The 13,583-nt window shown below is 45.8% G+C and overlaps 1 protein-coding gene across 1 annotated transcript in view; it reads left to right on the forward strand.

Annotated features, from left to right (window-relative positions):
- The window catches only part of LOC117040927 (dynein heavy chain 17, axonemal-like), a 91,000-nt gene that overhangs the window by 41,195 nt on the left and 36,222 nt on the right, over window positions 1-13,583 (forward strand). Inside the window, 9 exon segments of the mRNA XM_033139056.1 lie at window positions 610-817; window positions 3,744-3,909; window positions 5,380-5,482; window positions 5,699-5,846; window positions 5,994-6,085; window positions 7,807-7,968; window positions 9,023-9,187; window positions 9,730-9,921; window positions 12,339-12,605. Of these exon segments, the coding sequence (XP_032994947.1) occupies window positions 610-817; window positions 3,744-3,909; window positions 5,380-5,482; window positions 5,699-5,846; window positions 5,994-6,085; window positions 7,807-7,968; window positions 9,023-9,187; window positions 9,730-9,921; window positions 12,339-12,605 (1,503 nt within the window).

Raw genomic sequence — 13,583 nt, forward strand, 5'->3', positions numbered from 1 at the left:
TGGTCATTCCTCAGACAAATAAGTGAATTCCTGCAGCGCTAGAGGAAATCCTATGAATTTCCATTCAGCCCAAATAGCAGCCCTAGACAACTCTCAGTGCTGAATCGACCTCCCTTGTTAAAATCACATTTATTAGGTCTGATAGGAATTTACAGATGTAGCATCTTTGGCAATTTGAAGATCTCAGAGAGTTAGGAATGCTTATCACGATGCCTGTCTGAGATTTGCGAGGTCTTCACAAGAGTCCTGTTGCAAAGCCATATGAGAAAATGATTTTCCTATTATTAAAAATTATTTATGCTTTTCAGGTTTATACATTTCACTAACTTTACAATCGTTTTGACATTACAAAACTTGACTTCCTTCCCCCTCTTTCTGCGGTTCCTTAAATTTATTTTCAATATATTAATTATATCCAAATTAACTTAATTTGCTCATTTATTCATCTTCTTTAAATATATACTCTTATGAAACTGCAGGAAAATGATTTTCCATGCACTTCGGCTTTACTGTGTCTTCAAAGGAATACTGTGCCAGAGAGCGCCTTCAGCCATGTGGTTTATGTTGTTCAGACTTTATAAGTAGTTTCTTCTCATTCTGCTTTTGCAGGCCTCAATGGTCCACACAACAGAAACTATCCGGATTCGCTATTTCATGGATCTCTTAATGGCAAAGAAATGGCCTGTGATGCTAGTTGGGAATGCAGGCACTGGGAAGTCAGTGCTAATGGTAGATAAGCTGGACACCCTGAACACAGATGATTACTTAGTGCAATCTGTCCCCTTTAATTTCTACACAACTTCAGCAATGCTGCAGTGTAAGGAGGCCGGGTGTGTGTGTGTGTGTGTGTGTGTGTGTGTGTTTGTTCGTTTTATTGCATTTATATCCCACCATTTTCCTGAAAGGAGCAGAAGGTGGCGGCAACAGTTCTTTCTCTCCCCATTTTATCCTCACAACAATCCTGTGTCGTAGGTTAGGATGATAGAAACAGTAACTGGCCCAAGATCACACCCAGTGAGCTTCATGGCCAAGTGGGGATTTGAACCCTCATATCTCCCAGGTCCTGGTCTGACACTCTAACCACTGCACCACGCTGGCTCAAATGTTGAGTAACAAAAAAGCCAGGCCTACTCTGGACAATCTGTGTCTAGTACAACACATCCGTAGGTATCGCACATTTGTTACATGGGATTTAGCTGTCTTTCCAGGAGGAAGCTTTGGGGAGATTGCATTTTCGTAGCATTTTACATGCCATGAATATTTGCAGAGAAAATGCCATTCTTTCTCCATTAAGCTTGGGCCGTTTTGTCAATCTGAAATACTACCTGGGGTATGGTTGTGGAGGGACCAAATGCCCATAACACAAACAACATAATTTGACCCGCTCATGCAATGTTGTGCAGCCCTGACGCCAGGACTCTGCACCCCATTTCGCTCACCCTTTTCATGCAACACATCCAGCTTGAGTGAATGTGCTGAGGGAGGCAATAGGATTGCAGCAGTGGACCTGATCCCTGACCTGTGTGGGATCAGTAGACTATGGAACAAAGTCTATGTGCATGCAAACAATATACCATATTTTTCGCTCCATAGGGCGCACCGGACCATAGGGCGCACCTCATTTTTAGAGGAGGAAAAAAGAAAAGAAAAATCTGGTTTTCCTCTTCTAAAAGCCCTGTTTTTTTTGAGGATCAGCTAAAAGTTTTGCAGCTTTTTTGCAAAGGGAAAAGCCCTGTTTTTTGAGGATTAGCTAAAAGTTTTGCAGCTTTTTTTGCAAAGGGAAAAGCCCTGGTTTTTTGAGGATCAGCTATAGGTTTTGCAGCTTTTTTTGCAAATGGGGAAAAGCAAAGAGGAAAAGCCCCATTTTTATGGGGTTCAACTCACATTTCTGCAGCTTCTTAAGGAAAGGGAACCTTTTCTACAGTTTCCAGACAGATAATCTAATCAGCCAGTCACATGTCGCTGGGGAAACAAACAACCTCCCTCTGCAGCACATTCAACAATGGAGGGTGGGGCTGAAAGGGAGCCAGGACTCTTATCTCTCTCCCGATCTCTTGCTGATCAGCTGCTCAGTGGGGTCCTTTCAACACTCCCTTTTCTCTTTGTAAAATAAAAAGCATGATCCTCTTTTGACCCCTGGGCAATTCAGCTCCAGGGACCACCATTCGCTCCATAAGATGCACAGATATTTCCCCTTACTTTTTAGGAGGAAAAAAGTGCATCTTATGGAGCGAAAAATACGGTACTTATGAGCTCTGTATATGCAGCCAGGAACCCTGCAAGAAAGGGAGGGGTCTAATTCCATGGACATCCCTTTTTGTTGTTTAGTGATTTAGTCGTGTCCGACTCTTCATGACCCCATGGACCAGAGCACGCCAGGCACTCCTGTCTTCCACTCCCTCCCGCAGTTTGGTCTGACTCATGTTGGTAGCTTTGAGAACACTGTCCAGCCATCTCATCCTCTGTCGTCCCCTTCTCCTTGTGCCCTCTATCTTTCCCAACATCAGGGTATTTTCCAGGGAGTCTTCTCTGTAGGGATTCCCAATAGTGATGTATGGAAGTGAGAGCTGGGCCATAAAGAAGGCTGGTCACTGAAGAATCGATGGTTTTGAATTACGGTGCTGGAGGAGACTCTTGAGAGTCCCATGGACTGCAAGAAGATCAAACCTATCCATTCTATGCAAGAATGCAAGAATGAAGATGAAGCCTGCCGACATTTGCAGTCGTGCTGCCATCCCCCACCATCATCTATTGCACCGTGTGCCATGTGCATTCCCTCATCCTGGATGTGTTAACGTGAAAAAGCTCTTCCAATGGGTCTGACTGTCCGTGAGCTACTCCACTCTCCCTTCTAACTAGTCAGCTTCTGTTCTCATCATAGCTGTCAACTTTTCCCTTTTTTTAAGGGAAATTCCCTTATTCCGAATAGGATTCCTCGCAAGAAAAGGGAAAGGTTGACAGCTATGGTTCTCATGGGGGACTTGTGTGGCTAATGTTACAGGTGGGTAGCCGTGTTGGTCTGCCATAGTCAAAACAAAATCGAAAATTCTTTCTAGTAGCACCTTAGAGACCAACTGAGTTTAATACAAAGAAATTTCAGAAATAGACTGGAAAGAGAAGTGGCTGAATTACAACTAATCACCAAACTTAAAACCACGGAGAAACCTGGTCTGAACAAAGACATTGGATTCTTATCTCATTATACATAACAAAGCTATCTTTAGCCATCTCACCACTTGCCTTTCCCTGCAAGACTAATTACAGCCGTTAAGAGTCGTCAACAGGTTTTCCACACCTATCAGCTGATCACCCATTCCCACCACCCTTCCTAGCAATACCCCTCCCCACTCCCTCACTATATTTAAGGATCTGGTGACTTCTGTTTCAGTGTATCTGAAGAAGTGTGCATGCACACGAAAGCTCATACCAGGAACAAACTCAGTTGGTCTCTAAGGTGCTACTAGAAAGAATTTTCGATTGTGTGGCTAAGTTGCCTGCCCCCTCAGTAAGAACGACTGCCTTTCCCACATAAATCCGATTATAATGTTTGATGCATTATTATGTTTTATATATTCTGCAAGCCAGCCAGGGTGGCTGGGGAAACCCAGCCAGTTGGGCGGCGTATAAATAGCAAAAGGGCTGCCTTTACAACAGGATGGAGCTCAGGAAAGCTTTACCTGATTGCCAGGATAAGACCCTGTGACATTTGTTTCTGCGTGGTCTTTTTTTTTTTCTCCATGCAGCTATTCTTGAGAAGCCCCTGGAGAAGAAATCTGGCAGGAACTTTGGTCCCCCTGGTACCAAGAAACTCATCTACTTCATAGATGATATGAACATGCCAGAAGTCGACAAATATGGCACTGTGGCTCCTCATACCTTAATCAGGCAGCACATGGACCATGGGCACTGGTATGAATGCACTTTGTCATGTGACTCCTATTTGAATGGCACGGTTGAATGTTGTGGAACTTCATGCGCTACATATATACATTCAAAATACACTTTCATTTTCTACCAGAAATCTCAGTTGAGACAGGGATTCTGGAATCGCGACGGTCCAAAAGGCAATGAAATATATGCAGTAGAAATGGGTACACGCAAGTGTGACACCACCCTCTTACTTTAAAGTTTTGAAGTCTTGCTCTCACACTTTCTCTGTTTTGAACTGACTCCATACCTTCAACACCAATCTATATAGTATATCTCCCCCCCCCAAAAAAAGTAGCTCCCTTGTATACCATGTCCAACACAAGGCTAGATTTCTATGATGGACGCCTGGCTTTTGTGGGGGAGTTACAGCACACTATTATTAGATGTGCAGAATGTAAAATGTCCACTTCTGTAGACCTCTGAACAAGTCCAGAGGAGTTGGACCGAGACCTGTTTTTTGCAACATCATATCAAATTCTATCTTTTACCTCTTAGGTGTTCCCACAACAGAGTCCCAAAAAGAAAATAAGTTAGGCATTCTGTGTCCAAGCAGGGATCATCAGCCCCGCAAAATCACAAGCAGAAATCCCCATTTGGCTTAAGTAAGGAATCAGAACTCAGAAAGTATTGTGCTTAAACCAATAATGTGCAACATATTTATACATTTGTGTGTACACACATACAACATATACATGCACATTTCTAATTATGAAGGAGTCATATGTTCTCTGGAAGTGGATGAACATATGCCATGGTAATGTTGCCACCTTGCAGCCAAAGACAGGAAATGCAGGCTGGTCTTGGACACACGCCCTTCGGTTTATTTCCTTTATTCGTCTGGGGTAGGGGTGTGTGTGTGTGTGTGTGTGTGTGTGTGTGTGTGTGTGTAACTCAAGTAATGAAACCTCTCTGACTCAACCCTCAGACTTTTGTTGCTGGATATTGCAGATGGGTTAATGATGAATGATGTGCGGATTGCAGAAGGGTTTAATACATAAAAATCCAGCATAATCTAGAGAAAACGAGTGTTTGAAGGTTCGCTTCCTGCAAAATGTGTGCAAATGACCACTGTGGAGATTCCACTGGATTAGCTAAACTAGGGCTGACTGAGTTGGGATATGGATCTGAAGTAGATCTTCAAATCCTATTGGGAACAATCTCCAGCTTGTACTTCCACAGAGCTGATGTATCTCTCAAAATCTCATTTGTTGTTCTCTTAATGAGAGGGGGTCATGAAAAGAAGTCTTCATTTTGCCCTTTGTCCTCATTTTCCTTAAATGTACGTGCAAGATACAAACTTAGTTGGTCTCTAAGGTGCTACTGGAAGGAATTTTTTATTTTATTTTGTTTTTTCAAGATAGATGAGACTACCTAAATGTAAGCGGATACGGAGCTTTGTGCAAGAGTTCCGTCTCAGAATCATTTCCCCTTCTTGCTTATTTGTGTTAGGTATGACAGAACCAAGCTGACACTGAAGGATATTCACAACTGCCAGTATGTTGCATGTATGAATCCAACTTCTGGATCCTTCACAATTGACTCGAGACTCCAGGTACCTGTCAAAGACCCCTGTTGTAGGGGTTTCAGTCAAAGGCATGTACACCCCTGCAACGTTTGCTTCTTTGGACTTGGTCTCGTGTTCCCAAGTAGAAGCAGAAAAGCAGATCATGTCTGGGGTTTTTTGGCTTTCTTTTAGAGAATCAAAATGTGCCCTTTTGTTTAAGAGAGTGCTGCCCAGCCTGATCTTTATGAATGGCTTTTGTTGCAGCGACATTTCTGTGTGTTTGCGGTGAGTTTCCCAGGACAAGATGCTCTTATGGCAATTTACAGCACCATCTTGGGTCAGCACTTGGCCCTCCGAACTGTCCCCATGGTGGTTCAGAAGATGCATTCACAGCTTGTTTCTGCAGCTCTGGGTAAGCACTTGCAAAAGTAGAAAACCTTGCCATGGTTCATGCTTAGCATGCTTACTGCCCTCTCTTTGCTCTGTTTTCTAGTTCAGGTTTAAGTCACACAAACAGCCCTTCATTTTCATGTATATCTGCTGTATTTCTCCACAACAGCCTTGCATCAGAAAATCACATCAACCTTTCTTCCTACGGCCATCAAATTTCACTATGTTTTCAATCTCCGGGACCTTTCTAACATCTTCCAGGTACAATGTCACTTCTGTATAGCTATTTGCACTTTGCTATGTGTGTGGATTTCTCTTTCCCTATTCCCTAGGAATAGCGTAGGCGAAACATAGTCCCACTGGCTGGGGACAGTGTGGGGGGGGTCTAGTCTGTCGAGGCCATTATAGAGTATACCTGTGTCCTTAGAGGACACCCAGCTTAGGAAATGGAAGGCAAGCAAAATCGGTCTCTCCAACCAAAGCTGTGCTGGCTTCCTTCCTTTCTGAAGGGGAAAGGAATGGATTTTGACTCAAGGACTGACCGCCCGTATTAGCCATGCTGATTTCAAGCTGAAGGTGATTGAGACCGATTTGCTGCTTCACCAGCATCCTATGGGGGGGCCCATCTTAGCATTGCCAACTTGCGCATAGGAGTGTGAAGTGCCCCATGGATGGTAGGATGCAGAGCGTAACTGCCTCCTAACCCTGTTGCTTTCTCTGAATCCTTGCATGTATTACCTTCTGCCCCTGCATCCTATTCTGCTACCTGTACTGATTTCAAAGGGATAGGGAGAGAGAGATCCACAGAACCTCCGGCAAGTCATGTTTATATAGAGGTGTCCCTGCCTTGCCTCTGTTTTCTCCTTGTATCGCCTCCGCTTTCAGAAGCAGTTCATGCCTTTTACAGCTTGCAGTCATCCCCCCCGTGATTCAGCATGACTGTTCTTCTTACAGCCATTGTGAATTTATACAGTGTGACATTTCCCGAGGCGTTCTGTTCTGGCATAAGGAAATGCAATCTGTTAACACCCATGTAACTGCCGTAAACACAAGGGCCCTGGGGAACAACAAGCTTTCTTGGAAACGCAAAGCTCGCCACCATGTTGTTGTCCCTCCTTTGTCAGTTTTTCGGCATCCCCTTTGTTTTGTTACAACCTGGCTTTGTGGCAGGCGAGCGAAGTGCTGCTTTTGCCGTGGCACTTGTCAGATTTAGAGCAGTGAGCCGGGTACTCCATTGTGCGACTGGAGCACTGCAAAGAGTGCCCAAGATGCCAGCAATCAGTCTTGGGAATAACGACCCACAAATCATAGAATCATGGAATGGCAGAGTTGGAAGTGACCCTGAGGCTCATCTAGTCCAATCCCCTGCGACGCAGGAATATGCAGCTGTCCCATACGGAGATCAAACCTGCAACCGTGGCAATATCAGCACCATGCTCTAAGCAACTGAACCCAGACACTTGCATGCTCAAGCACACAGAGGTTATTCTTCCCCATCAACCTCAGTGTGGCCATGCTAGCAGGTTCAGAAACCAGAGAGTGTTATAACTGTCATTGCTAAGCAACCACAATTCCCAATACTTCATCCCCAAGGTCTGGCAATCCCCCCCCCCCCCCCGAGAGGAAGCAGCAGTGGTGCTGGTGGACTCCCTCCCATAGTAAACTTTTATATGCTGACATCTTAAGTAATGAAGGCAGAACCCACGCTCTCAATACCCCTCACAACGTCCCTCTGGGTTTGTGGGTTCTGCGTCTGCAAGCACCTTTGGGCAAGCACTTGATGTGAACTATCACATGAAAAGAAATCCTTATAGCTTATTGCAGTGTTTGCACTGGGCGGAAGAGGGCAATGCAATCACAACGAGGATAAGCAAGATGGATGGGCTCTGCTTCTTGATGCCATCAGAAGTCTCTGCTGCCTGTGCACTGTTGCCTTATGGGACCAGGCAGCTAGTGCTGGAAGCGTTTTCTGTCTTTGGCAGGGACTTCTCTTCTCCACGGCCGAATGCCTCCGATTGCCGGTGGACCTGGTCCGACTGTGGCTGCACGAAGCCACAAGGGTTTACTGTGACAAACTTGTGGAGGAAAAAGATCAGGAGAGCTTTGGCCGGGTCATGATGGCTACTTGCAAAAAATTCTTTGAGGTAGGATAGGCATTCTTCTGCCGTTCTTCAGCTGATACTCTAGATTCAAGGGTGAATGTGGACTCTTCCGGGATGCCTGCAGTCCGTTCCATATTAAACTTTGTCCAAATCCGCATAGGCTTCCTCAAAACGAGAATCCAGGAACATTTGAAAATGTCCAGGGCTGGCTCCTGATTTGAGGCAGCCCTGAACAAAAGGCCTTTCCCCCCCTCCTCTGTCAATGGGATCTAGGTACCTTATCTGGCTTCGATGGCAGCGCCCCAAGTGGCATTGGACAACGGGATCTAAGCCTCCTATTAAAATTTTCACCAACACCCTGAAGCAACGCTACTAACTCGGAGCCACTGTGGAGAATTTAAAGGGTGGCTAGTCCCAGTGATTGCTGCTTAGAGTGTGAGGCTAGAAAAAGAATTCACGAGAGCCCAGGAAAGGCCCTGGGGCCCTGGCACCTGGGAGTCCAGATGCTGATCAGAGTCCAGCATCATCTGCTGACATCCTACCCTCCTCACGCCAAATCACAGCTATATCACAATTACCATTTCGAATAGGCACTGGCAGCTGTAACAGAGATGGAGGGGAAACGCAGAGTTCAGTGACTGACCCTCCTATCCTGCTCCCCCCCCAAAAAATACACTTGCACCCAGTCCAGATGTTTGCCATCCTTAAAGGTAAAGGGACCCCTGACCATTAGGTCCAGTCGTGGACGACTCTGGGGTTGCGGCGCTCATCTCGCTTTATTGGCCGTGGGAGCCGGCATACAGCTTCCGGGTCATGTGGCCAGCATGACTAAGCCGCTTCTGGCGAACCAGAGCAGCACACGGAAACGCCGTTTACCTTCCCACCAGAGCGGTACCTATTTATCTACTTGCACTTTGACAAGCTTTCGAACTGCTAGGTGGGCAGGAGCTGGGAGCTCACCCCGTCGCGGGGATTCGAACCGCCGACCTTCTGATCAGCAAGCCCTAGGCTCTGTGGTTTAGATCACAGCGCCACCCGTGTTCCTATTCTTAAAGGTAAAAAGCATCTTATGGGATTATGTTTGTCCTTTCTGCAGGAGCTAGGTGACAATGTTGTCTTTGCGAAGCCAAATATTTATTGCCACTTTGCTCAGGGCATCGGCGATCCAAAGTATCTCCCAGTTTCTAACACTCAGTCTCTGAATAAGCTGCTTGCAGAAGCCCTGGACAGCTACAACGAGGTCAATGCAGTGATGAATTTGGTGAGTGGAAGCTGGAACTAAAACCCAGGGAGAAGATGACAATTGCCATGCTGGCCCTGAAAGGCGTGGTGGTCTTTCTCTTAGGCTTAAAGGTTTAGTCTTAAATTCTCTCCACCGTTCATTTAGCATATTCCTGCAGTCAATAGCTTAAATCCAAAAGGTCCCTAGTTGTACAAAGTTGGGCATGGGAGAGGAGCAGAAATGGCGTGTTCCGGGTGAGTAGAGTAAATAGGTGGATATTTTAAAATTATAAAAGAGAAATGCACCAGTAAGGGTGGAAATAGTCGGGTGGGGCACTAGCTAAGATAAAGGGCGTTGTGAAACATTTATCCAAAAAAACTACAGGGGCATCATGTTAAAGTCAATGTGTGGGCGGGGGGAGTTTGCGCTATTTGTTCCAAAAAACCCAGATCACAAATTAGGAAAAAGTAGCCCATACTAATAAAATCCATGCTAAAATTGGTTGGTATATAGGCCATTAATGTTAGAGTTTTGTATTATTGTGGGCTGTGCTATTAATAATCCTTCCTTGGCTGTTGCAGGTGCTGTTTGATGATGCTGTATCCCACGTCTGCAGGATCAATCGCATCTTAGAGTCTCCCAGAGGGAACGCTTTGCTAGTGGGCGTAGGAGGGAGTGGCAAGCAGAGCCTGTCTCGGTTGGCAGCCTATATCAGCGCCTTGGATGTGTTTCAGATCACACTGAAGAAAGGCTATGGGATTCCAGACCTCAAAGTGAGAAGCTAAGTGGTTTTCTCTAGGGGGTGTCCCAGTAGAAAAAGAACCATAACAGGTGCCTGATACCCAAAATGCTTCTAGTTTGGTCATTATTTTGCAGGAGGGATTCATGTGCATACAAGAACCTTCGGTTTGTGAAGTTAAAGTGGATTAAAGCGCTCTGTTGCCGTAGCACAGTTCATATATGCTTTATGCCTGCCATGAACATTTTTTTAAAATTGACTGCAAGGCAAGACATGGACTGCCTGTCAGTGCTGCAGCTGCAGCTGCTGCTGCACATAGAGAAGATTGTAGGAATTGGCCTTCTGTTTTGTGGCCTGAATAGTTCTGTTCAGGCGCGGCCTGGGAGGTTTTGCCGCTGTAGGCAAAACGCCCCTTCCCTGCCTTGCCGCCATGGCTCTATTGCCACTGGCCACGCCACTGCAATTGCACCCTCGCCCACGGCCGCTCCCATGCCACGGCAAGGGCAAAGGTGCTGTGGCAGGGCAGCCAACAGTGGGGTGGGGGTGGCAGATTTGCCACCTGAGGCAAATTACTTCACCTCATCTCATGCGAGTGCTGGCCTTGGTCTCATTTGGCTTCCCATGTCTATGGAGCTGAGTCAGGGTCTAACTTACATACATATTCTTCAAGCAAGGAAAGTGCAAGTGAGGAACATATCCTTTGAAAAAGCTGGCTGAGAGTATTTTTTGTACATACCTCTGGTCGCTCAGTCCCTCTGCCCCACAATGTGATCTGTGGTATATGCACTGTAGTAGTTTTTCTTTACTCTTGAGAGTCCCATGGACTGCAAGAAGATCAAACCTATCCATTCTTAAAGAAATCAGCCCTGAGTGCTCACTAGAAGGACAGATCCTGAAGTTGAGGCTCCAGTACTTTGGCCACCTCATGAGAAGAGAAGACTCCCTGGAAAAGACCCTGATGTTGGGAAAGATGGAGGGCACAAGGAGAAGGGGACGACAGAGGATGAGATGGTTGGACAGTGTTCTCGAAGCTACTAACATGAGTTTGGCCAAACTGCGGGAGGCAGTGAAGGATAGGCGTGCCCGGCGTGCTCTGGTCCATGGGGTCACGAAGAGTCGTACACGACTGAACGACAACAAGTTTTTCTTGGGGGGTGTGCATAAGTGGCTACGTTTAGCTTTGGTAACACACATCAGTTCTGTACTCAAGCATAGGTTCTAGTGTTATGACAGCCGTCGCGCTTCTCCAAACTTCTTTGGTCAGAGGCATGTATGTGTTCTGACGCTGATCAGCAGACAGATGAAACTCCTGCCATTGTGTCAGCCTGCTTGGGAAGTGCAAGAGTGGCACCTAGTGTTCACTAGGGAATATGCTGGTTTGTGTTTCCTCCCTGCAATTGATCTGGCAAGGGAAACACTTGGCAAGACAAGCCCCAGATCCAAGAAGTGCATCTTTGCAGCTGCTCCCTTCCTGCGGTTTCAAGATGTGGCTGTGTGGCCATAGCCCTGTTCAGGAATCTCGTTCAAAGTAAAGGGGTCACAGTAAGGGTGAGGGAGGTGTTCGATTCAGTTTGCAATTAAAAATATAAAACTATCTGATTCCCATTTACCCAAACAATGTGTGAACCGTAATTTGAACTTCTTTTGCGAAGCAGTTCTCCAGCGAAACAAATCTGTACAAAAGTGCATATAGTAGGGGAAAGTGTGAATAAATGCTCCCCCCCTTAACATAACTTTCAAAATGTGTTGTACTAGGGGGAATTGCTTGCCAAAAAAATGTATTTTAGACAAAATTGCATACAAAAAAAGATACATTTCAGGAGAAATACACACTAATATTGCTGACACATTTTCATGAGAACTTTGGAGGGTGTTTTTAATGCAAACTGATGTGGAAATGTGGAGAATTCAACAGGAAAAATGAGAACCTGAGAGAAACTGAAATTGCCATCCCTGCAACAAAGCCTGTTGGCCCCACCCTTCTGTCATGTCCCTGTCACTGGCTTCATCATCTTGCACATGTTGGGAAGGTGAACTTCTGCAGTGGGGGCCCCCTGCTATGCTCATGGTGACTCCCCATGTGATTTAGAACCCCGGAAGATCAGGATTCCATATCACACTGGAGCCTCTACAAGAGTCCCTCTGTGGTGCTGAGGTTCACCTTCCCAACCCAGTAGGATGGGCAGAGGCAACAGACTCCCCTCCTCACACGCTGGTAATTGCGTGGGGAAGAGAACACCCAAATAGGACTTTTGAAAATGGTGTACAGGTCTGAAGATTAGTTTTTCCTCTTGTGGTCCATCTTTCACAAAAGGAAAGCTGCTTCTTTCCCAGATCGGTGTTGGGAACTTTTAAGAAGAATAACTCCACTTCAAAAAATAATCCAAAGGAAGTATCTTCTCTCTCTTTTTTTAATGTAAGAAACTGACATGTGTCTGTTCTGTGGTCCAGGCTGACTTGGCTTCCCAGTACATCAAATCTGCTGTGAAGAACACCCCCACCGTGTTCCTCATGACGGACTCGCAGGTTGCTGAGGAGCAGTTCTTGGTATTGATTAATGACCTCCTGGCATCTGGTGAGATCCCAGGTCTCTTCCAGGACGATGAAGTGGAAAACATTATTACTTCCATGAGGCCCCAGGTGAAATCCATGGGCATGCAGGATACTAGGGAAAACTGCTGGAAGTTCTTTATTGACAAAGTCCGTCGGCAGCTGAAGGTAAGAAGGCCGCCTCCTTCCAGAACTCAGGGTGCTTGCGGTTGTGTTCGTTCCAAAATCTTTGTACAACAGGGACGTACTAAATTTTGACCGTGTGTGTGGCTGAGACTAAAGTACCATCTCTGCCATTCACACTGTTGGGTGTGTGGGGTAGATGAAAGCAGGAACTTGTGGCTGAACGGTGCAGCAAGACTTTATAAAGCAATATCCCTTTTGGAAGTGTTGGGAGGAGAAGGTCCTGCCTTTGGGTCTCTGGTGCAAGTCACAAAAATGTCCTAGGCCAGCACTGTTAATGTGTAGTGAAAGGCTCAAGAGGAAGTGAATCTGAAATTGAAGCAGGTCTCAGAATGTTGTTTTATAATACCATGACCTAAATGGAGTACTCAGGAGTATCTGAAGGGGGGGAGGAGTTATTGCTGGCACTAACAGATGCCAGTAACAATGAAGGATACTTCAAGCCATTCCATCAGCTATCAGTATAAAAAAAGAAGCAACATTCACTGGCGTAGGCTGAACATCTAGTGCCCTTCCAGTGCTGCTCGTCTGTCTCATCAGGAGATTATGGGATTTGCAAAAGATTATATAGTGGATGGAGCACATCCTGTAGAAACATACTTCTGTTGTTAACCACAGATCTTAATAAATCACAGTTTAAAAATGAAGGGTAGAAAATTACAAGGATTTGCCGTCCACAGGATCTCAAACATGGGTGGTTGTGGGGAAACCTTCCTAATAGAGACGTCTCTGGTGCCTCGTTTCTGAGAGCCTGTAATGAACAGCATCTCATGAAAAGAATGAAAGCCTCTGAAATGTGTCATTGTCCATGCTACTGTGGTAACTATCCAAGTGGCAAAGTCTTGCTCCTGTTTGAGGGCTTTTGCTTTTGTCGAAACAGCTGAAAGGGTCTCCTCCAAGAGGCTTACTTTGTGCCCCCCCCCCCAATTGATGGATGCATTGCAGATCTGCAGTCACTATTAT

Source organism: Lacerta agilis, chromosome 2 (assembly GCF_009819535.1).
Source record: "Lacerta agilis isolate rLacAgi1 chromosome 2, rLacAgi1.pri, whole genome shotgun sequence".
Classification (NCBI taxonomy): Eukaryota; Metazoa; Chordata; class Lepidosauria; order Squamata; family Lacertidae; genus Lacerta; species Lacerta agilis.